Source organism: Entelurus aequoreus, linkage group LG17 (assembly GCF_033978785.1).
Source record: "Entelurus aequoreus isolate RoL-2023_Sb linkage group LG17, RoL_Eaeq_v1.1, whole genome shotgun sequence".
In the NCBI taxonomy this organism is placed as follows: domain Eukaryota; kingdom Metazoa; phylum Chordata; class Actinopteri; order Syngnathiformes; family Syngnathidae; genus Entelurus; species Entelurus aequoreus.
The window spans coordinates 18,615,048-18,640,111 of record NC_084747.1 but is presented as its reverse complement, the minus strand read 5'-3'; the positions used below and the strand labels follow the sequence as shown (position 1 = coordinate 18,640,111).

Sequence of the window (25,064 nt, the reverse complement as noted above, 5' to 3'; positions counted from 1 at the left end):
TTTTTTCAATAAAATCCTGGAAAGGATAGAAATGTAGTTTGTCTCTTTTATCCGATTATTAATCGAAGTAATAATCGACAGATTAATCGGTTATCAAATTAATCGTTAGTTGCAGCCCTAATATATATATACATATATCATTTTTATATGTACATTTAAAAAAAAAAAAATTAGATTTTTCTTTATGGAGGAAAATATAAAAACAAGTATTTTTTTGTTTTGTTTTTGAAGACAAATCTTTGTGTCGTTATTATTGGCTGATGTCAACATTTTGGCTTTTTCTCATTGCTGTTTTCCCAATTCTTGCTGGCATTTCTTGTTGTTTGTAATGTGCCTCGGGCCAATGACAAAGGAATCAGGGGCCACAGATGGCCCCGGTGGTGCACTTTGGGCACCCCAGTTTTAGAAGCTAAGTGTTTATGGCTACTGTATTCTTAATACCGTAGTATATTTGTTCATCCTATGGTCACATATGGGACACAAGTCGCATGGTTGTCTTATGTCAGCATTGGGAAGTATTAAAATCAGCTGTTCACCTGGGGAGTTTTCTTGTGTGGTAAGGAGGGGCTCGACGCGAAGTAATTTATGGTATATCACTGCTTTTGCACATTTCAATGTTTACTTTTGTATGCACAATAAATCAACACAAAATCCGTACTTTGGAGCAATGTTCACGCACTCTAGTATTTGGCTTGTGAGCTTCCCGTCGCAGGCGAGCGATGATGGTCGTGGTTGAGGGAAGAGTTGTTTGATGTTGGATGCTAGGAAATGTCCGAAGCGTTGCAACAGTCAGCCTAAGTGCAATGTTGCAGCTCGATGATTTTTGGGCACGTCACGCCACTTAGCTAGCTTTTTTTATATCATTTGATCTCAATTAAATACCAAGGTACTTAATTTTTTTGATAAAGACTGGATTATACCCAGCACTGTCGCAACTCTACTCTTTATTACTGCATTATCTTGTAACAGACATTTCCGCCATGTTTGATCAAGGTAATATACGATGCTGACAACTGTTATTTTGTTCATATCTATGATTGTGTTTACTTGAGGTGCAACGGTACAGGTAACCCACGCTACGGTCCATACCTCGGTTTTAGGTCACGGTTTTGATACTTTTTCCGTACATTTTGTGGGGTGAAGACGTTTTTTCCTCCCAAGTTTTATAGTTATTTTGCTTGTCATCACAAACTTCATTCTGCAGTAAGAATACTTTTTTAAGTTAACATTTACTAAACAAATGGTAAATTATTTGTATTTTTTAATTACTTGTATACCCCAGTGCTTCTCACCAGTGCTTTGGCAAACAGCAAGCGGTGACCCAGATTTTGGAGTTGTATTTAAAACTCAAATTCTATTTAATGAAAATACATTAAAGCGCAGTTTGAATTTGAGATCCTGTAAAATAATGTGTACCAACACATAAAATATGTTTAATGATTATTTCAGGAAAAACATGTTTTATCCACAAACTCAAAAATTATTTGAACAAAAAGTGTCCGCAGACTTTTTTAGTACACGTTATATCAGAGAAGTTGAATCGGAGCAAACACATAAACAAAAAGTCTCAATGTATTATTATACTACAATTGTCTATGCATTTGATTATATATATATATTTTTTCAAATCTTTAGATTTTGCAATTAAAAAAAAAACTGGCAGCTCAGTCGCTACAGTTTTACTGTAAAATCTATGGTGGTTTTTACAGCATATTACTGTAAATGGAAAAAGGGTACTATAGTGTTTGTACGACAAAATCCTAGCACCTGAGCTGATAGTTTTTTACTGTATATTCTGCAGTGTTGTTATTTTTACAGTATACAGTTGGATGGAAAACTTGCTTTGAAATCATAAGTCAAGCACATATTCGTCATTATTATCTTTATGTTAACAAAAAAAAGTTTGAAATGTATGATGGTATTATATTTGTTGCATTATTAGATAATATTTTATTTTAAAAGATATGCAATTGCATGAAATACCTGTATTTTTTTTCTGTCAAAATGGAAAGAACTAATACATTTTGTAAAGTACTTCATTGACAAATATTGCTTTAAAGCTTTTGCGGGCCACGTTAAATAATGTGGCGGGCCAGATCTGGCTTTCGGGCCTTGAGTTTGACATCATTGATATACAACAACGTAACAATACGGAGTGGGACAGACAAATGTTAGCAACATCACCAAAGCCATGTGAGCTACATGCTAACATTACACCCACATTTAAAGGCCTACTGAAATGATTTTTTTTTATTTAAACGGGGATAGCAGATCTATTCTATGTGTCATACTTGATCATTTCGCGATATTGCCATATTTTTGCTGAAAGGATTTAGTATAGAACAACGACGATAAAGATTGCAACTTTTGGTATCTGATAAAAAAAAGGCTTGCCCCTACCGGAAGTAGCGTGACGTAGTCAGTTGAACATATACGCAAAGTTCCCTATTGTTTACAATGATGGCCGCATGAAGTGAGAGAGATTCGGACCGAGAAAGCGACAATTTCCCCATTAATTTGAGCGAGGATGAAAGATTTGTGGATGAGTAAAGTGCAAGTGAAGGACTAGTGGGGAGTTGAAGCTATTCAGATAGGGAAGATGCTGTGAGAGCCGGGGGTGACCTGATATTCAGCTGGGAATGACTACAACAGTAAATAAACACAAGACATATATATACTCTATTAGCCACAACACAACCAGGCTTATATTTAATATGCCACAAATTAATCCTGCATAAAAACACCTGTGTGTTTGTTACGCTAGCTCCTAGCTCCTCTGCTAGCTCCTAGCTCCATAGAACACGCCAATACAATTCAAACACCTGATCAACACACACAATCACTCAGCCCAAAAGACCGTTCACCTAACCCAAGGTTCATAAAGCTTATATATTTTTAAAAAGTTACGTACATACGCAAAAAAAAGTTGCGCACATACGGTCAAGCGATCAAATGTTTAGAAGCCAAAGCTGCATACTCACAGTAGCACGTCTGCGTCTTTGTCATCCAAATCAAAGTAATCCTGGTAAGAGTCTGTGTTGTCCCAGTTCTCTACAGGCGTCTGTGTATCGAAGTCAAAAGTCCTCCTGGTTAGAGTCTCTGTTATCCGAGTTCTTCCATCTTGACTGCATCTTTCGGGAATGTAAACAAAGAAGCGCCGGCTGTGTACTGTTGTTGCTGACTACGTTCGAAAAATACGTCCATTTCGCACCGACAACTTTCTTCTTTGCTTGCTCAGCTTCCTTCTCCATAATGCAATGAACATGATTGCAACAGATTCACGAACACAGATGTCCAGAATACTGTGGAATTATGAAATGAAAACAGAGCTTTTTCGTATTGGCTTCAATGTGGAAGGCATACCCGTGTTCGCCGGGCTACGTCACGCGCATACGTCATCCTCAGAGGCGTTTCGAACCGGAAGTTTAGCGGCAAATTTAAAATGTCACTTTATAAGTTAACCCGGCCGTATTGGCATGTGTTATAATGTTAAGATTTCATCATTGATATATAAACTATCAGACTGCGTGGTCGGTAGTAGTGGGTTTCAGTAGGCCTTTAAACAGCAGCGTCATGCCAGGTTAGCAGTTTTACGGAAGGAAAAAGTAAATATTTAAACACCGTCTAGCGCTGACTGGCGTCTAGTTCTTTAGTTTTTAAGATGTGTCGTGAAGCCTACTTTTTTAAACCTTTAAATTTCATTCCCTAAGCAGGTGTATATAACATCATTGTTTGTGTTTCAGCCCATGGAGGGAATGAGTGACAAAGCCATGACTGACGTGATGCACTTTGGCGCCATGAAAGGTGTGGGAATGAGGTCCCTCCACAGTGGCATGGGCCCCCCACAGAGCCCCATGGACCAGCATAGCCAGGGTACATTTAACCACTTTTGTAATGTCCATTAAAGGTTGTGTGTGCGCTTAAAAGCACATTGTTTTTTTTCCCACATTTTTTTAGGTTACATGTCGCCCCATCCGTCACCCATGAGCGTGCACGAGCATGCCTCCAGCCCTATGTCGGGGGGCGGAGGACCCACGCCGCCCCACATGCCTCCCTCCCAGCAAGGCCCCATGATGCCCATGGATCCCCACGGAGGCGGTGGCCAGCAGGGCAGGGGGCCGTCCACGTTCAGTTCGGGCCAGCTGCAGCAGCTCAGAGCTCAAATCCTGGCCTACAAGATCCTGGCCCGGGGACAGCCACTGCCCGACAACCTTCAGTTGGCTGTTCAGGGCAAGAGGAGCCTACCCACAATGCAGCCGCAGCCGCAGCAACAGGGGCCGGGTGGTAGTCCTTACAGCAGGTCTCAAGGTATGAGGATGTCCTTTTAGGTATTATACACAATTCCTTGTGGTAATAAACACAAGTTTTATCAAATCACCAAACTTTTCATATAACTTGCAAATAAAGATGTCCAATAATGGCTTTCTGGCCAATATCCGATATTCCGATATTGTCCAACTCTTAATTACTGATTCCGATATCAACCGATACCCATATATACAGTCGTGGAATTAACACATTATTATGCCTAATTTTGTTGTGATGCCCCGCTGGATGCATTAAAGGCCTACTGAAAGCCACTACTACCGACCACGCAGTCTGATAGTTTACATATCAATGATGAAATCTTAACATTGCAACACATGCCAATACGGCCGGGTTAGATTAGTAAAGTGCAATTTTAAATTTCCCGCGAAATATCCTGCTGAAAACGTCTCGGTATGATGACGTTTGCGCGTGACGTCACGGATTGTAGCAGACATTTTGGGACACCATTGTGGCCAGCTATTAAGTCGTCTGTTTTCATCGCAAAATTCTACAGTATTCTGGACATCTGTGTTGGTGAATCTTTTGCAATTTGGGGCGGCATGGCGTAGTGGGTTGAGTGCCCATGTCAGAAACCTGAGGGTTGCAGGTTCGCTCCCCACCTCTTACCATGCCGTTGTGTCCTAGGGCAGGACACTTCACCCTTGCCCCCGGTGCCGTTCACACCGGTGAATGAATGTTGAATGAATGATAGGTGGTGGTCGGAGGGGCCGTAGGCGCAAATTGGCAGCCACGCTTCCGTCAGTCTACCCCAGGGCAGCTGTGGCTATGAAAGTAGCTTACCACCACCAGGTGTGAATGAATGATGGGTTTTTAACATGTAAAGCGACTTTGGGTACTTTGAAAAGCGCTATATAAATCCCAGGTATTATTATTATTTGTTTAATGAACAATGAAGACAGCAAAGAAGAAAGCTGTAGGTGGGAAGCGGTGTATTAGCGGCCGGCTGCAGCAACACAAACACTTAGAGAACTGGGACAACAGAGACTCTTACCAGGAGGTACCGTGAGTACGCAGCTGCGGCTTCCAAACATTTGATCGCTTGCCCGTACGTGCGTGCCACTATGTGCATGTCACGTACATGACTTTGGGGAAATATATGTGCTGCATGAACTTTGCGGAGGTGAACGGTACTTTGGGCTGTGGGATTGAGTGTGTTGTGCGGGTGTTTGATTTGTATTGGCGGGTTATATGGACGGGAGGGGGGAGGTATTTGTTATGCGGGATTAATTTGTGGCATATTAAATATAAACCTGGTTGTGTTGTGGCTAATAGAGTATATATATGTCTTGTGTTTATTTACTGTTTTAGTCATTCCCAGCTGAATATCAGGTCCCACCCGCCTCTCACAGCATCTTCCCTATCTGAATCGCTTCCACTGCCCTCTAATCCTTCACTCTCACTTTCCTCATCCACGAATCTTTCATCCTCGCTCAAATTAATGGGGTAATTGTCGCTTTCTCGGTCCGAATCGCTCTCGCTGCTGGTGGCCATGATTGTAAACAATGTGCAGATGTGAGGAGCTCCACAACCTGTGACGTCACGCTACTTCCGGTACAGGCAAGGCTTTTTTATCAGCGACCAAAAGTTGCGGACTTTATCGTCGATGTTCTCTACTAAATCCTTTCAGCAAAAATTTGGCAATATCGCAAAATGATCAAGTATGACACATAGAATGGACCTGCTATCCCCGTTTAAATAAGAACATTTCATTTCAGTAGGCCTTTAAACAATGTAACAAGGTTTTCCAAAATAAATCAACTCAAGTTATGGAAAAAAATGCCAACATGGCACTGCCATATTTATTATTGAAGTCACAAAGTGCATTATTTTTTTTAACATGCCTCAAAACAGCAGCTTGGAATTTTGGACATGCTCTCCCTGAAAGAGCATGAAGAGGTTGAGGTGGGCGGGGTTGGGGGGAGCGGGGTTGAGGTGGGGGCCGGGGTAGTGGGTAGCGGGGCATGTATATTGTAGCGTCCCGGAAGAGTTAGTGCTGCAAGTGGTTCTGGGTATTTGTTCTGTTGTGTTTATGTTGTGTTACGGCGCGGATGTTCTCCTGAAATGTGTGTGTCATTCTTGTTTGGTGTGGGTTCACAGTGTGGCGCATATTTGTAACAGTGTTAAAGTTGTTTATACGGACACGCTCAGTGTGACCTGTATGGATGTTGACCATGTATGGCTTGCATTCACTTGTGTGTGTGAAAAGCCGTAGGTATTATGTGATTGGGCCGGCACGCAAAGGCAGTGCCTTTAAGGTTTATTGGCGCTCTGTACTTCTCCCTACGTCCGTGTACCACTCCGTACAGCGGCGTTTTAAAAAGTCATAAATTTTACTTTTTGAAACCGATACCGATAATTTCCGATATTACATTTTAAAGCATTTATCGGCCGATAATATCGGCAGTCCGATATTATCGGACATCTCTACTTGCAAACATCAATAATCCATAAACATTTAATTCAAAGCAACTCTGATTGTCCAGCTTACACATCTGATGCAACTTTGACTGTCAATACTGTCTCACCTACACATCTAATGTCACCACTCAGGAGGTCATTTTTACACAGCAAAATACATGTAAGTAGGTATTTGTGCATTGTCAGCACCACCTTCTGTTATATTATCAGAAATGAACTGCTTTTCTGCCTCAATTGGGGAGACAGTACTAAACTCAGGTGCAGGCCCTGGCTGACTACTTAGAATATTGTGGCTTGGTGTTTTATCCTGGCTTGAAGGTAAGAGCCATTGCCGACACAATACCCATTTCCTCTTCAGAGAACTGTCTGACTGGCCATGTTGAGAGTGGGGGGACAAAAGTTTGGGTCCTCTATATCTAAGATGTCAGATTCTGAGTCAATGCCTCTAATAGGCTTATCATCCCATCCGTTCTGGATCATTTGTCGGGCAAGTTGGCCCCCTAGCAGCTATGTTACTATAAAAACCATTATAAATGACTTTGAAATGCACAGAAGACTATAAGTCATACAAAAAACTAGTTAATATAAGATTAGCCTACCTTTGAGCTAGGTACAAAGTGCAAGTCCGTGTGTGTATATTGTTAGCTACTGTTAGCTAACAATATACTGTGTTACCTAAATACGATACTGTTTTGCTAAAAACAAAGTAAATAATCTGATCACACATTTGATCACCAACATGATCGCACATCATATTTTGTCAAAAAAAGCATTATAAAAAGATTAATATAAAATAAGTTCATAAATGGAAATAATACATGTACACTACCGTTCAAAAGTTTGGGGTCACATTGAAATGTCCTTATTTTTGAAGGAAAAGCACTGTACTTTTCAATTAAGATAACTTTAAACTAGTCTTAACTTTAAAGAAATACACTCTATACATTGCTAATGTGGTAAATGACTATTCTAGCTGCAAATGTCTGGTTTTTGGTGCAATATCTACATAGGTGTATAGAGGCCCATCTCCAGCAACTATCACTCCAGTGTTCTAATGGTACAATGTGTTTGCTCATTGGCTCAGAAGGCTAATTGATGATTAGAAAACCCTTGTGCAATCATGTTCACACATCTGAAAACAGTTTAGCTCGTTACAGAAGCTACAAAACTGACCTTCCTTTGAGCAGATTGAGTTTCTGGAGCATCACATTTGTGGGGTCAATTAAACGCTCAAAATGGCCAGAAAAAGAGAACTTTCATCTGAAACTCGACAGTCTATTCTTGTTCTTAGAAATGAATGCTATTCCACAAAATTGTTTGGGTGACCCCAAACTTTTGAACGGTAGTGTATGTAACATACATGTGAGACTGCTGACATCAGATGTGTAAGTGGGACAGTATTGACGGTCAAAGTTGCATCATAGATGAGAGACGACGTCAAATGTGTAACTAGGACAGTCAGAGTTGCATTGGGATTAAAGGTTCATGGAAGATTCCATAGGAACTGTTTAGGATCCTTTTTGACCTCACGTGTGGGGTAGTGATATAAAAAATACAATTTCTTAATGTCAATGAAAAAAACCCGCAAATGGCCTCAAGTCACCAACATGTGTTATGAGGAATACCCGGAATATGAATATATTTCGGCTTTTCATTTTTAAGATTTTTAAGTATAACAACACGTGGGGTCTAAGGGTTAAAATAGACACGACGGCAGGGCTCCCAGGAAGAACATATCCCCCAAAAATACCACCAGTTGATCAAACCAAATTATTTGTAAGAAACACTACCACCAGGAAAAGAGAACTGCAACTCGTTTCTGTCATGATCCGTGGCCCGGATCATGTTTTGTTATTTTCTGTTAATTTTGGACTCCTTAAGTTCCTGTTTGTGCACCTCTGGGTTTGTTTTAGTTTCCATGGGGATTAATTGGGTTCACCTGCCTCTGGTTAGTGGTCGGCACGCTCACCTGTTGTCGACCACTAATCAGAGAGCTATTTATTCACCTTTCTCGCCACGAAATAGTGCTCTGAGTGAAACCAAAAAACAAGAAGGATATAGCCCAAACAGCTGTGTCCGCCGATGATTGGCCGATTAAAGCCTGCATGCTCCTAGCTGCCTGCCAGGGAAAGAAGTTGGGCGCATAATGATGATGCGTAATACACAAAGGAGGCACACCAGAGAAAGAATGTCACAGCTTGTAATTAAAATATTTTGATAACAAGCCAGACAGGCGAGTCAGCTTACCCAAAAAGTCGCGCTACACGGGGCACACACCCACTGCGGAGCCCTAAGAAAACTGCGGCGGCTGCACCACCACGTCGCCCACCCCAGCCGCACTGGGCAAGATTAATTAAATTGGTAATTAGCAAAACCGTTTCACCCAACAGCCACACCAGCTGTGCTGCACAGGGATCAAAAAAAGCGAACAAATGTCAGAACAGAATGCCTAGATTGTAAGTCAGGCAAGTGAGAGAACACCTAGAAAACCTTTCCTCATGCAGCCGTCATGCAGGACCATTACCAGCCTGCGCACAACTCAGTATCTGTCCACGCTAACAGTTCACCTGCCGCAAAGCATGCCACAGACGCCAACTTTGTGGTTTTGGTGATGACACCCTTTTAAAGGCATACACCAACTAACACTAGTAAAACCGGTTAATCGTTGCATCCCTGCCTACAGCACAGAACAGGCCTTTCATCAATGTAGTGTTTATTTTATTTTATTTTTTATCGGTTATTAGAGCTATTTTTTATGTTATTGGATTTATCTGTATGTTGTCTGTTTTGGAATGTTTTCTATTCAATAAAGAATTGTCCAGCGAATATTTAGTTGATATCTCAAATAACATCAGATTACAAAGGAGAAAATTAACGCTGCTACAGAAAGAAAGAAGGAGAAGAAGAAAAAGTGAGAAAAAGACAATGTACTCCTCCAGAACTTTATAGCTTTTGGGAATGACAGGGGACGGGACTGTAGGAGTTTAGGCGAAATTTCCCATCCTGGGAGAGGAAGGGAGAAATGACCAAAACACTCTTTATCTGATTGTGATATTCGCAAAACCCAGGAATGCTTTGATTCAACACATACAACATCAATCATAAAAGAAACCCCTTTGGACAAATACTATATACATTAGAACATCACAGCAATCTTTGTCCTATTCAGGAGAAGGTGGGGGTTTGGAGCTATCCCCAGCAAGCTCCAAGAATGTGTAAGGGTCATAAAAGTATCGTATCTTAGGACAAAAAATAGGCCAATGCTGTGAAGACAAAGTCACACAATCAAACACTTAGACTTAAATTGTAGCTTTAGACAAAATATTACTAAAATACAAATTCCTCATATTTATTGTACACACTTAATTAAAATATAATTCAAAATTGTCTATTATTTCATCAATTACATTTTATTTTAACCACTTAAAAAGATTATCTGGTAAAAAAAAATATTTAAAAAATCTATTTGTAATATGTTCAGGTTACTAGATATGTGCACTGTATTTCACAACTAATTACATTATAAATGAAGTTTAATGATGAACTTCTACTCTTGTATTCTGTTTTAAAGGCATGCCCATGGCACCTTTGGGTGGATCCCAGTCAAGCCCCTGCCCAACTCCGGTGATGCAAGGTCACAATCAAAGCACAGGACCCAAACCTTGGCCTGACGGTAGGTGTTGTAAGAATTTAGATACAGTGTATATACGCACACAGTAGTGTTGTCCCGATACCAATATTTAGGTACCAGTACCTAATGTTTTTCGGTACTTTCCCATACTTTTCTAAATAAAGAGGACCACAAAAAATTGCATTAAAGTTAAAAAAAAGTACCAATGATTGTCACACACACACTAGGTGTGGCGAAATTTTTCTCTGCATTCGCCCTTTCACCCTTGATCACCCCCTGGGAGGTGAGGGGAGCAATGAGCAGCAGCAGTGGCCACGCCCGGGAATCATTTTTGGTGATTTAACCCCCAATTCCAACCCTTGATGCTGAGTGCCAAGCAGGGAGGTAACGGGTCCCATTTTTATAGTCTTTGGTATGACTCGGCCGGGGTTTGAACTCACAACCTACCGATCCCAGGGCGGACACTCTAACCACTAGGCCACTGAGTAGGTAAAAAACTTGAGCGTCCCTGGCTTTATTTGAACAAAAAATCTTACAGTACATTAAACATATGTATCTTTTCTTTTTCCATAACTTGAGTTGATTTATTTTGGAAAACCTTGTTACATTGTTTAATGCATCCAGCGGGGCATCACAACAAAATTAGGCATAATAATGTGTTAATTCCACGACTGAATATATCGGTATCGGTTGATATCAAAATCGGTAATTAAGAGTTGGACAATATCGGAATATCGGATATCGGCAAAAAAGCCATTATCGGACATCTCTAATTAGAACCTTAAGATATTGCATATCGGTCGATACCGATATTGATCAGATACGATATCCGCACACATACTCGAGCTGGGACGATTCATCTACTTAATCAACGTCATGTACCTTGCGTCGATGCGTACAGAAAAGATGGCTGGGCACTGACAAAAATGTGCCACTTCGGATCATTATAGGTGGAAAAGTTTGTGATGGCCAGATCCCAATCAATGCCTTGCAATGCTGATGACAAAAATTTTTCAGTTGTGTTTTATACCTTCTTTTGTTGACAGCAAGCTTACTGCTAGCAGCTACCGCTAACTATTTGTGACGTGAAGTGAATTATATTTATATAGCGCTTTTCTCTATTGACTCAAAGCGCATTACATAGTGAAACCCATTATCGAAGTTACATTTCAACCAGTGTGGGTGGCACTGGGAGCGGGTGGGTAAAGTATCTTGCCCGAGGACACAACGGCAGTGACTCGGACGGCGGAAGCGGGGCAGCAGACGACAAGAAACACATGCTAACGCTAAGCTAGCTCGAAATAACAAAAGAATAAGTACTTAGTATACTTTAACGGACATGTACTGTAGATTTAACCGCGTTACGGCAGGAAGTTAGCAGGTATTACTGGGATGGTAAAAAGTAGATTAATAAGAGTCTAGAATAGTGGTCCCCAACCTTTTTGTAACTGCAGACCGGTCAACGCTTGAAAATTTGTCATAAAAAAATACAATCATGTGTGCTTACGGACTGTATCCCTGCAGACTGTATTAATCTATATTCATATATAATGTAGGAACCAGAAATATTAATGACAGAAAGAAACAACCCTTTTGTGCGAATGAGTGTGAATGAGTGTAAATGGGAGAGGGGGGTTTTTTGGGTTGGTGCACTAATTGCAGGTGTATCTTTTGTTTTTTATGTTGATTTAATTATTTATTTATTTTATTTTATTTTGTATTTCTTGTGCGGCCCGGTACCAATCGATTCACGGACCGGTACCGGGCCACGGCCCGGTGGTTGGGGACCACTGGTCTAGAAGATAATATTACATCATCAGAGTCAACTGTTGATGTCACGGAAAAGGGTGGATTGATTCATGAATCGATGCTTTTGATACCAAGGGTAGCACGGTGTATGAGTGACACACGTGCTTAGAATCGATATTGCATTTTTTAAAAATCAGTTCTTTGTTGTTTTTGTTAAGGTTTAAACACTCAGTGAATAAGTCCCTGGACACAGAAGGACTTTGACTTTATAATAATTGAACAATTCTATGAAATACAATAGAATAATGAAATTATGAAATACAATAGAATAATGAAATAGTTAGTATATTTACTTGATATTGTCACACTAACAATACAAATACAAGTGTTTTTATTGTCCTTACCAAATATTTGGTATTAGAAAGTGTGGTTGATGGTAAAATGTGTGTACTTTGTATATCTAACTTGTTAGTCGTAGTCTAATGTCAATCATCCTGGTCCTGTGTTGTCATTAGGTCCCAGTAAATAAACAGCCAATCCACTGTATCCTGGGGTGGCACAAAGAGTAGGCGGCAGTTAGAAAGAAAAAAAAGCAGAAGTCATATCACACCATTTTTTGTAACAATTGAGTTTTTTATATCGTCGAGGCCGACTTTCCGTGGTTCTAATATTGACTTCTAGTAAACTACAAAACTAAGATGACCCTGGTGTTTGCTGCTGCCTCGTTGCTGTTTTGATCCTGTCGATTCCTGCTTATGCTATGTACCTCAGTGTTTCCCATAAACTGCCAAGATACCAGTGGCGGTGGGGGCGTGGCTACGGGCGTGGTCACCATGACATCATCGAGTAATTTGCATAATTTACTACAATGATATGATTTTCTCTAAAAAGGCTAAAAAAATGTATAATTACTAATTAATAATAACAGTTTTGTTTTAAACGTCCATCCATCCATCCATCCATCCATTTTACAATATAATTACAACACTTTATGTACATATTTATATACAGATTTGAACAATAAGTTATTCACTGAAATATATTTATTAATTGTGGTTCTAAACAAAAAATCTTATAAAATATAAAAGCTAAAATGTCTCTTAAAGCTCTGCCCCTTTAATTAGTGCATACTAAATAATTTAACTTTAGCCTACTACGGCTGGCACCATATAAACAGCTTAAATGCTCTTCCTGTAAACAGGATAACAGATTGTGGTACTGCTCAGTTCACGTCCGTCCATCAGTCGAGCTCAGCAGGAGAAACGTTCCCTTCAGCACCCATGTTTTTGTCGGGGGTACACTTTACCCGACAATGGATCCGCTAAGCTCCGCTTTCGGCTCGGAATGACGAGGTCGCCGACTCGTGACAATTTCGTCACCTTATTCAAATTTCTGCAGGACACAACTAGACACATTCGCCAGTCGCCACGATTGCTGCTTGTGCATGCTACCGGTCTCTTCACTCTTCCACTCACTTACCCAACAGGAGCACACACAAAGACACTACTCTAAAACACTAGTGTGGTTGAGCCGTCTTTCTGTCTCGCTGTAGATTCACTGCATGGAGTGAGAAAAGAAACTGTAATATCTTGATATGTCAAGTCAATAACAGAAACGTGTCTTTAGTTTTGTTGGTTTTAAAGCGAACGTGCGGTAACATCCTGACACTTCCAATGTGTCTGTGTAATGAGTAGCTTCCCGAGCTAATCTGTGTAGTGTTCAATAGCTTATACTGCCATCTAGTGTCTCAAATCTGCAACTACTTATTTTATCTAACATATTTTATTACCTTAGCCGCGCTCATCCTACCTGGCTAATTGACACCTTCTCCACTGATAAATAGTATCCCTGGTAAGTTGAAAATTGTTTTACTGTTTTTATTGACAGGCTTATATAAGTCATACAAAGTATCAATAATTACTGATATCGATCAATATAAAAAAAGTGTATCATGATATAGTTTTCGGCCATATCGCCCAGTCTCTTTGTATTAACCACTTTTGCTTCTTCTAACAAAAAAACCAAGTGATACCTGGCTCTAGGGCTGGGCGATATGGCCTTTTATTACTATCTCGATATTTTTAGGCCATGTCACGATACATGATATATATCTCGATATTTTGCCTTGGCCTTGAATGAACACTTGATGCATATAATCACAGCAGTATGATGATTCTATGTGTCTACATTAAAACATTATTGTTCATACTGCATTAATATATGCTCATTTTAAACTTTCATGCAGAGAGGGAAACCACAATTAAGTCAATTTAACAAAAGTGTATTTATTAAACAGTTATTAAGCAGTGGCACAAACATTCATGTCATTTCAAAACAGAAAGTGCAAGATTTTCAGAGACATTTTAAAACAAGTTATTAGTGCACTTTTGTGCATGATGTCACTAAGATGACATATCAAAACTACACTAAATTATAGTGCACTTTTTGTACAGAACGCCACTACAATAGTTTAAAACAAATAAAGTGCACTTTTGTGCATGATGTCACACAAGATATTTCAATAACTGTCAAATAAAAATGAGCTGCATAATAGGAAATCAAATAGAGTATGTCCTTCGCTATGTGGTAGGTTCCTGCGGACGTTATCTCCTTCTGTTGTTGACTAGTTTTTTCATACGGTGTTGATGTGGAAATGGTTGCTTCGGCATTTTGTGGGTATGGCACCGAACGGAGATGTTGACATGCAGAGTTTCAAGCACTCTAGCAGGTGACTTTTCAAATGGTGCTACACATTAGCAGTAGGTGCTACTTTTTGTAGCAAAGATTTTGCCGCATTAGGAATGAATTCTTCCTTCCATTTGTTACCAGATTTGCACCTTCTTTCTCTCGTATTACCACTCGCACCACTCTGCTAGCATCACAGCTAATGTTACCCATGCTGCTACCTCTCTGCTCAGAGAGGGCGTATGACGCGACAGTATGTGACGTATGTAAGAAGGTGCGCTTGTTTTATGTCTCTCTGAGAAGGATAGACAAGAAAGAGTGTAAAAAGCCTGTAGTGTAATGCCCGCAGCTAAAAGCAACTGCGTGAGAACGTATACTCGAATATCACGATATAGTCATTTTCTATATCGCACAGAGACAAACCCGCGATATATCGAGTATATCCGATATATCGCCCAGCCCTACCTGGGTCACATGTCTCAAACAAAAATGTCTAATAATACTTGCCAAAGCAGGAGCAACAACCGGTGTTTCAATTTGAAGCAAGAGGACTTGTTCCTGAAAAGTAACATAAAGTGTGGCGCATCGTCAGGGAAGCCACACTGAAGCTTGTGCTTCTCCAGGCCAGGGTGTCGACAATCCGGCCATCGCCTCCAAGCACCTCGCCCCGGCTGCCAGCGGTCGGCCTTCCCCCGCGCCCCCGCAGGCCCCCGCCATGCCGTCGGTGCCGCTGCCAGGCGGCACAATGACCCCTCAGCCGGCGGGCCAGCAGGTGTCCCCTATGCTGCAGATGCAGCAGAAGCAGAACCGAGTCACGCCCATCCAGAAGCCCCAGGGCCTGGACCCGGTGGGCATCCTGCAGGAGAGAGAGTACAGGTATTTAAATGAAAAGGCTAAAAATTAATCATCCTTTTCAATCCCCTGGCTGGCTTGATTAATTAATTTGATTATTCACTTTCACAATGGCGCCCCCCGTAGGCTGCAGGCTCGAATTGCACATCGCATCCAAGAGCTGGAGAGTCTGCCGGGCTCCCTGCCACCCGACCTGAGGACCAAGGCCACAGTGGAGCTCAAGGCACTGCGTCTCCTCAACTTCCAGCGGCAGGTAAACAACATTTCTTCCCTCTCATCTTCACTCAATGTAATGTTATTATTGTATTTTTTCTAGAGATGTCCGATAATTGTTTTTTTGCCGATATTCCGATATTGTCCACCTCTTAATTACCGATACCAATATCAACCGATACCGATATATACAGTCGTGGAATTAACACATTATTATTCCTAATTTTGTTGTGATCCCCCGCTGGATGCATTAAACAATGTAACAAGGTTTTCCAAAATAAGAGAACAACTTCAACTCAAGTTATGGAAAAAAGTGCCAACATGGCACTGCCATATTTATTATTGAAGTCACAAAGTGCATTATTTTTTTTAACATGCCTCAAAACAGCAGCTTGGAATTTGGAAGATGCTCTCCCTGAGAGAGCATTAGGAGGTTGAGGTGGGCGGGGTTGGGGGGGCGGGGCGTTGGGGGTAGCGGGGGGGGTGTATTGTAGCGTCCCGTGTTAGTGCTGCAAGGGGTTCTGGGTATTTGTTCTGTTGTGTTTATGTTGTGTTACGGTGCGGATGTTCTCCCGAAATGTGTTTGTCATTCTTGTTTGGTGTGGGTTCACAGTGTGGCGCATTTTTGTAACAGTGTTAAAGTTGTTTATACAGCCACCCTCAGTATGACCTGTATGGCTCTTGATCAAGTATGCCTTGTATTCACTTGTGAGTGTGTGAAAAGCCGTAGATATTATGTGACTGGGCCGGCACGCAAAGGCAGTGCCTTTTAAGGTTCATTGGCGCTCTGTACATCTCCCTACGTCCGTGTACACAGCGGCGTTTTAAAAAAACATACATTTTACTTTTTCAAACCGATACCGATCATTTTGAAACCGATACCGATAATTTCCGATATTACATTTTAAAGCATTTATCGGCCGATAATATCGGCAGTCCGATATTATCGGACATCCCTAATTTTTTCATCATGAAATTAAACTTGTGCTGCCATCCATCCTCCAGCTGAGGCAGGACGTGGTAGCGTGCATGAGGCGGGACACCACCCTGGAGACGGCCCTCAACTCCAAAGCCTACCGGCGCAGCAAGCGCCAGACGCTGAGGGAGGCGCGCATGACGGAGAAGCTGGAGAAGCAGCAAAAGCTGGAGCAAGAGAAGAAACGCAGACAGAAGCACCAGGTTCACTTTACTTTTCATTTTCATTTTTGTGATGAGCACCACTGTGCTCTTGTCCCACCCCTGCACCAAGTCAAAGTTGGTTAAGTGTTTCCCCCCCCCCCCCCAGGAATACCTCAACAGTATTCTTCAGCATGCTAAAGACTTCAAGGAGTACCACCGCTCCGTGTCCGGGAAAAACCAGAAGCTCACTCGAGCCATTGCGACCTGGCACACCAACACGGAGAGGGAGCAGAAGAAAGAGACTGAAAGGATCGAGAAGGAGAGAATGAGGAGACTTATGGTAACACACTCTACGCAATTTGTGTATTACAGTAGCAGGCATGCGAAATGTCCGCGAAAACGCGAATATCCGCGTTTTTAAGCATTCATTTTAACGTCAAAATATCACTTACGCGTTTTTTTTAATGAAATATCAGTATGACATGCGATCCAAACAAGATTTGTTGAACGCTCGCCTCAGCCGCTGGTGGTCCTCTTGCCACACTGAGTTGCGATCAGGAGCACCGAAACAAGCTTGCTAGTTGCTAACCATCGAGTTAGCGTGCTTGTTGTTGTTGTCTGTGAGCCACAAACCTAATCAACCCGAACACTGTTAGTATTTATCACTAGCCAGGTATATTTTTGACGTGACGGATGTAAACACAGGTCACAACACTGGAAATATATTGCCCGAGGGGGCGTGGCTACAGGATAGCGTTGCCAAGCGGGAAAGGTTTTCTGAGTTCTTCAATCAATCAATGTTTACTTATATAGCCGTAAATCACGAGTGTCTCAAAGGGCTGCACAAGCCACGACGACATCCTCGGCTCAGATTTTATTGAATTTTACATTACATTTTCAATGATAGTAATTAGAGATGTCCGATAATGGCTTTTTTGCCGATATTCCGATATTCTCCAACTCTTAATTACCGATTCCGATATCAACCGATACCGATATATACAGTCGTGGAATTAACACATTATTATGCCTAATTTTGTTGTGATGCCCCGCTGGATGCATTAAACAATGTAACAAGGTTTTCCAAAATAAATAAACTCAAGTTATGGAAAAAAATGCCAACATGGCACTGCCATATTTATTATTGAAGTCACAAAGTGCATTATTTTTTTTAACATGCCTCAAAACAGCAGCTTGGAATTTGGGACATGCTCTCCCTGAGAGAGCATGAGGAGGTTGAGGTGGGCGGGGTCGAGGTGGGGGGGGGGGGGTTGCAGGTTGTAGCGGGGGGTGTAAATTGTAGCGTCCCGGAAGAGTTAGTGCTGCAAGGGGTTCTGGGTATTTGTTCTGTTGTGTTTATGTCGTGTTACGGTGCGGATGTTCTCCCGAAATGTGTTTGTCATTCTTGTTTGGTGTGGGTTCACAGTGTGGCGCATATTTGTAACAGTGTTAAAGTTGTTTATACGGTCACCCTCAGTGTGACCTGTATAGCTGTTGACCAAGTATGCATTGCATTCACTTGAGTGTGTGAAAAGCCGTAGAAATTATGTTATTGGACGCTACAATATACACCCCCCCACCACCTCAACCCCGCTCCCCCCAACCCCGCCCACCTCAACCTCCTCATGCTCTCTTAGGGAGAGCATGCCCCAAATTCTTCAATAATAAATATGGCAGTGCCATGTTGGCATTTTTTTCCATAACTTCAGTTGATTAATTTTGGAAAACCTTGTTACATTGTTTAATGCATCCAGCGGGGCATCACAACAAAATTAGGCATAATAATGTGTTAATTCCACGACTCTATATATCGGTATCGGTTGATATCGGAATCGGTAATTAAGAGTTGGACAATATCGGATATTGGCAAAAAAGCCATTATCGGACATCTCTAGTAATATTAATAACGAATAACAGTAATATTAGTTTTTATATATACATACATATTTGTTTAGCCTTTTTAAAGAAAATATATGCATCATTGCAAATCAAAATGATCATGTTGTATATATGATGATGTCATATTGACCACGCCCTCACCCCACTTATATAGTAGCAATCTAGGGGAAACTCTGTACAACATAGCCAAACTGTTATTGAATTTGAATATGTTTAAAGAAAAAACTACCTACATCTCATCTTGATGTTATCTGTGACAAAGTAGTTACTAATTACCATTAGTTTGATCTCTTGCAATATTCAACATTTACAATTCTCTAGGAAGTGTTTTTTTGTGGGCCAAGCCTGATTAAAAAAAATAAATAGCTCCTGGGGTGCACGTTAGACGCCTCTGCCTTACTTGCAATGCAGAGTGTGTTCATCCTCCATGGTATCTATTTAGCTTTCATCATGCATACGCAAACCTAATAATAGATCAAGAGGTAAACTAATTGACAATATCTTCTTCACTTTTAGCTTGTTTGTAAATGCATTAAATTCTGGCTTTGTATGACCAATAAGCTGAGCTTAATAATGTAAGCCTCTACCGCAGCGAATAAGCCCTCTGTCAAAATCCCCCAAAACCCAGGCCGAGGACGAGGAGGGCTACCGTAAACTGATTGACCAAAAGAAGGACAAGCGCCTGGCGTACTTGCTGCAGCAGACGGACGAGTATGTGGCCAACCTCACCTCCCTCGTGTACGAACACAAAGCCGCGCAGGCCGCCAAGGAGAGGAAGAAGAAGAAGAAGAAGAAGAAGGTAGGGTGTCATTGTTGGACATGACATAAATGGAATTGCATTGTGATCATAGCCCCTGTCAATGCTCCTAATGTGTTTGTAAATGTCTAGAGGGTGGATGGAGACGTCGGTGAAGGCACCAGTGCTATCGGACCTGACGGAGAAGTAAGTCACGTGGCTATTTAAGACTTAAGTATTTGTTTGAAACCACATCCAGGCCGGTCTACAATGATGTCCATAAACGCTCCAATCGCTATTCAGCTAGCCCAGGGGTCGGCAACCTGTGGCTCCAGAGCCGCATGCGGCTCTTTGACCACTCTGATGCGGCTCAGCTGCATACCTGCCGACCCTCCCGATTTTCCCAGGAGACTTACGGATCTCAGTGCCTCTCCTAGAAATCTCCCGGGGCAAATATTCTCCAATTTTCACCCTATCAACTAAATTAAGGGTGTGCTCTAATGGCACTGCATTTATTGTCCTCTGTAACCAGCACTGCATTTATCGTCCTCAATAGCCAGCACAATCGGCGTGCCAGCTCGGCCACATGTTGTAGGAAGCTTATACTTGCACACGTTGAAGACAGTAAGGCATACTTGGTCAACAGCCACACAGCTTACACTGACGGTGGCCGTATAATACAACTTTAACACTGTTACGTTACAAATATGCGCCACACTGTGAACCCACACCAAAAAAAGAATGACAAACACATTTCTGGAGAACCTCCGCACCGTAACACAACATAAACACAACACAACAAATACCCAGAATCCCATGCAGCCCTAGCTACCACCAAACCCCCCCACACATCAATCCCCCCCTCCCTCCGTGCGTCGGTTGAGGTGGGCGGGGTTGGTTGTAGCGGGGGTGTATAATGTAGACTGGAAGAGTTAGGGCTGCATGGGATTCTGGGTATTTGTTGTGTTGTGTTTATGTTGTGTTACAGTGTGGATGTTCTCCAGAAATGTGTTTGTCATTCTTTTTTGGTGTGGGTTCACATTGTGGCGCATATTTGTAACGTAACAGTGTTAAAGTTGTTTTATACGGTCACCGTCAGTGTAAGCTGTGTGGCTGTTGAACAAGTATGCCTGGCTGTCTCTAACGTATGCAAGCCTAAGCTGCATTCAACATGTACCCGAGCAGGTGCGCTGTTTGAGCATACTGTAGAGAGCGCTAAAAGCAGTGTCATCAAGCCCCGGAATTCGGTAGTCTCCCGGAAAAATTGTGGGGGTTGGCAAGTATGACGTTTACATGCGTCGCGGGCCGCACTATCATAACATTTCATATTAAGGTGTGGGCCGGGGCGTGTGCCTGAGACCCCTGGTTAAAACATAGCAAAAAAAGCTTTGTATGCAGTGTTATATCATTTTAAATTTTCAAAAGAGTTTTGTGGCTCCCATTGTTTTCTTTAATTTGTGAAATTTGTTAAAATGGCTCTTTGAGTGGTAAAGGTTGCCGACCCCTGAGCTAGCCAGACAGTCGGCTGTAGTCGCCGGCTGCGACAAAAACAAATACCCCCAGTGCCTGTAAATAACACCTGGTCAAAAAACTTTGGCATCAACTGCTGTGGCTGTAGGCAACCTACAAAGATGGCAGTCGTTTTATCGGACGTATCATGAGTGGTCAGCATTGAGCTGCTTTATTTACCTCTGCTAAACTCACGTGTGCTACACCTGTTGTACTGTTATTTAGACTTAGACTTAGACTTCCTTTTTATTGTCATTCAAATTTGAACTTTACAGTACAGATAAGAACGAAATTTCGTTGCATTAGCTCATGGTAGTGCAGGATAAAAAATCAATGAGGTGCAGATATAAATAAATAGATTTAAAAAAATAAAATAAATAAATAGATTACTGTACAGATAAATATATTGCACTTTTGCATATGCATCCACGTTTATGGTTGTATGTTATATTGTCTTTATATTCCAGCGAGTTAATCAATTTTTTGGGGGAATTGAGGGTATTATTATGATGCGTTCAAGAGTCTTTACAGCTCAATAGCCCTATTAATGCTGACTCAGCAGTTTGTTCCTTGCCAATATTACAACATTGTCTTTGTTGCTGCTGTGTCGTGCAATAAGTGAACATGTGATAAAAGAGAGCTATGTATTCCTTTCCACTTTCTCATGCACTCCGAATCATTGTTAAAATTTTAAAAAGGAGCTTACTAAATGCGAGTGTTGGCATTACAAATGAATAATAACCTGTCTCCATTTATCGCCTGCGTCCAGTAAATGCTCCGTCCTCTTTGTGGTGATAAAGGCCAAGGCCTGGGCAATAAATCGATTTGATCAATGTATTCAAGTTTTTTTTGCAGACGTTTAAAAAAAATAAATAATAATTTTCTCCTTTTTCTCCGGCATACTTTTTGCCCCTCAGAGGCTTCCGTAGCTTGCGCCATCCTCTTACTTCCTTAGCGGCACACCTACTGTAACAAAACATGGCTAATGCTAACAAGAGCACGAGGATTGCTCCAAAGAAAAGAAAAGTGTTTTCTGTACTTTGGTTTTGTGGCAACAGGCGTGGATGAAATGACTGCACGCCGCAGAGTTTGGTTAAAAAGGGCAGCAGTACAACAAACTTATTCAGACAGAAGTTTTAAGTTTTCACTTTATTCGTCTTAATGTTGGAGATAATTGTTTATTTGTATGCAATGTGCAATGCTTCAAAGTTGTGAACATAAGTATTTTATTCGAGACAGAAGTATTGCTTCCCAGAGAAAGCTCTTAAATTAATGTACGATTTTTGTTCCATAAAAAGTACCTTTTTTTACCTGGTCCAAAAAGAACAACATTATTGAAATCATAATTTTGTTTAAAGTAAAATGCAGTGTATTTAATGTCATTTCAATGTACTAGTTTTTGATCACTTTTTGTATTCAATGGTTTCTTTAGTAGTGGGTAAAAAAATCAGAAATACATTTTTTTATGAAAAAAAAATCTGAGATAATATTTTTAGGCCTATAAATGCCTATAAAGCGGTACCTCCGGTTTTGATTCTAACTGAATCTTTGACGCTGTTAATACCTAGAAAATCTTGTATTGTGAATCAGCGCTGCCGATTGAACTGAATTGAAATCAATTTAATTGAACATTTTTAACAGGTAACATGCCTTTTAAATAAAAAACTAACTTTAAGATAACAAAAATATTATATGTAAAACAGTATGCTAAAAGTACGACAAACAGCTACAGTAGTTTTATGAAGTAATGTAATAGTAATGTACAGCATTTACATTGGAGAGCAGACTTTTATGGTATCTCCTTCGAGCTGCTTCTCCGTCAAACACACCATCAGCAGCTTATCTTCTTTCCACGTCTTTGGTTTGCGTTATTGACTCATTCTGCTTCCAGTCATGTTGTTTTGAGAGTTTTCTCTTTCATTCGGTGAATAATATCCGCTTGCTCTACTGAGCGCTCTGCTTCATACTCACTTTCTTTATTCCGATTGATGGAAAGTTATGTCGATCTCTTGCTATAAGCTAATGCTCGCGAGTAAGACCAGTTGTTTTGGACGGATATTACGGGGCTCACTGTGGCATTTGTTGTGCCAACTTGGAGAATTTAAGGCATTCGTTAAGATGGTAGTAAGATCCCACAAACAGTAAATGTTGTTTACGTTTGAGAAGAAGTAATGTGTGTGATTTACAAACCAAGCAAAATAAGCTGTCATAGAGTTTCCTCTAGCCTGCAATGACTTTGTCTCCTTGATGAGCAATTTTACTCAGCTTTTTAATGTGTCAGCCACTGTTTACCTTTAGCATTGTCTGTCGAGACCCAGCAAGAAGCAAGATAACAGTTTTATTATCGGGATTTATTATTTGTCTACAGTTTAAACGGAGCACCAGTGAGGATAATGAAATGAGTGTGTCTTAATCCGAATTGTTGGCCAGACTGCAGTGTTGGCCATTGTCCATGTAATTGCTGTCATTGCACTGAGGCACATCTTCTATCATCAAGCTTCCACTACCGCTTTGAAATTGTCATCTCAGTTTATATTGTTTGCAGCGGTGTAAGCGGCAAAAGATCAATCTCCTCTTACGTGCAGAATTCATCTAGATTAGTTCTACCACGCTGATATTGGAACAAGCGGGGAAACATAATAATGGATGGATTTCAGTGATAAAAGTAGGTTGCATGGGCTGTTCAGAGGAAGCGCAAAAAGATACAAAGAGGTGGCAGCACACAGGCAAAGTGTCCTTCACCTCGTTATGGAAAAAAAACATGGACTTCACAGATGAAAGACGCGTCTGTCTCGAGTGGAACAATGCGCTCTGTCGTCTTACGTAATCCTTTTTCTCCTTGCCGTGTGTTTGTCCTGAAGCCCATGGATGAAAGCAGCCAGATGAGTGAGCTGCCCGTCAAAGTCATTCAGACGGAGACGGGGAAAGTTTTACAGGGAACAGATGCTCCCAAGTCCAGCCAGCTGGAGGCGTGGCTTGAGATGAACCCCGGGTGAGAAGGCAATGAAATATCAAGCGTTTTGTTTCTATTACCGCCAATTTCTGGATCATGGAACTGTTTTAGAAAAAGAACACAACACTGTCAATGATTGATTATTGCCCTTTTCCTGGATCCAGGTACGAAGTGGCGCCTCGGTCGGATAGTGAGGAGAGCAGCTCTGAATTTGAGGAAGAGGTACCTGACCAATTAATTCCACATTAGTGTACTTTGGCCCTAACATCCAATTATTGAAATGGCTTTAATTTTTGCAGCACCACACAGAAAAAAAAAACATTCACAGTAAAATCTCACTATGATCCACTAGGGGGCAGTAGCTGTCCACACTTCACTACTCTAGTTTTATTCTCTTGTCCTCATCAGTGCTGATTCTATGAGATGTTGCACTTGTGTGTCATCAAACTTTTATTTCATTTCACAAGGAGGAAGAGGGGGTGACCAAAGCAGAAAGCGAGGAGAAGACCATAAGCGATCCCAAAGGGGAGGGAGGATGCGGGACGGCGTCCAAGCACATTATCGAGTACTGTTATTTACCTTCTATCTCTTTTAGCACTTAGGTTCATTTTATGACCCCTTATTTTGTATTGAATAATTTGCATTGGATAGTAAATCTGTACTCCTACATGGACTTTCAATAGTACTGTCCTTTAAAAAGATATACTGCAATAAAGATCACGCTCACGTCTGCAGGTCGGTCAAGCAGGATGTGGATGACGAGTACAGCGTCCCGACGGGCCAGACCAGCTCCCAGTCTTATTACGGTGTGGCTCATGCTGTCATCGAGAGGGTGGAGAAGCAGGCGTCTCTCCTGATCAACGGCACACTCAAACATTACCAGGTATACTCTTGTCGGGAACACTGCGCACTCTCTATGCGAGCAGACATCTCAAAGTGGAGTCTGTCCCTGCCAATCATAAGTGTGACAT

The 25,064-nt window shown here is 41.3% G+C and overlaps 1 protein-coding gene across 2 annotated transcripts in view; it reads left to right on the top strand.

The window, feature by feature from the left end:
* Nucleotides 1-25,064, top strand: part of smarca2 (SWI/SNF related, matrix associated, actin dependent regulator of chromatin, subfamily a, member 2) — a 141,391-nt gene that overhangs the window by 8,713 nt on the left and 107,614 nt on the right. For both annotated transcript variants that reach the window (XM_062025102.1, XM_062025101.1), the window contains exons 3-15: nt 3,744-3,873; nt 3,958-4,308; nt 10,319-10,420; nt 15,436-15,688; nt 15,791-15,917; nt 16,883-17,056; nt 17,163-17,336; nt 19,524-19,694; nt 19,785-19,838; nt 24,002-24,132; nt 24,258-24,315; nt 24,561-24,658; nt 24,829-24,976. In XM_062025102.1, the coding sequence (XP_061881086.1) occupies nt 3,744-3,873; nt 3,958-4,308; nt 10,319-10,420; nt 15,436-15,688; nt 15,791-15,917; nt 16,883-17,056; nt 17,163-17,336; nt 19,524-19,694; nt 19,785-19,838; nt 24,002-24,132; nt 24,258-24,315; nt 24,561-24,658; nt 24,829-24,976 (1,971 nt within the window). The remainder of the gene's footprint in view (nt 1-3,743; nt 3,874-3,957; nt 4,309-10,318; nt 10,421-15,435; nt 15,689-15,790; nt 15,918-16,882; nt 17,057-17,162; nt 17,337-19,523; nt 19,695-19,784; nt 19,839-24,001; nt 24,133-24,257; nt 24,316-24,560; nt 24,659-24,828; nt 24,977-25,064) is intronic.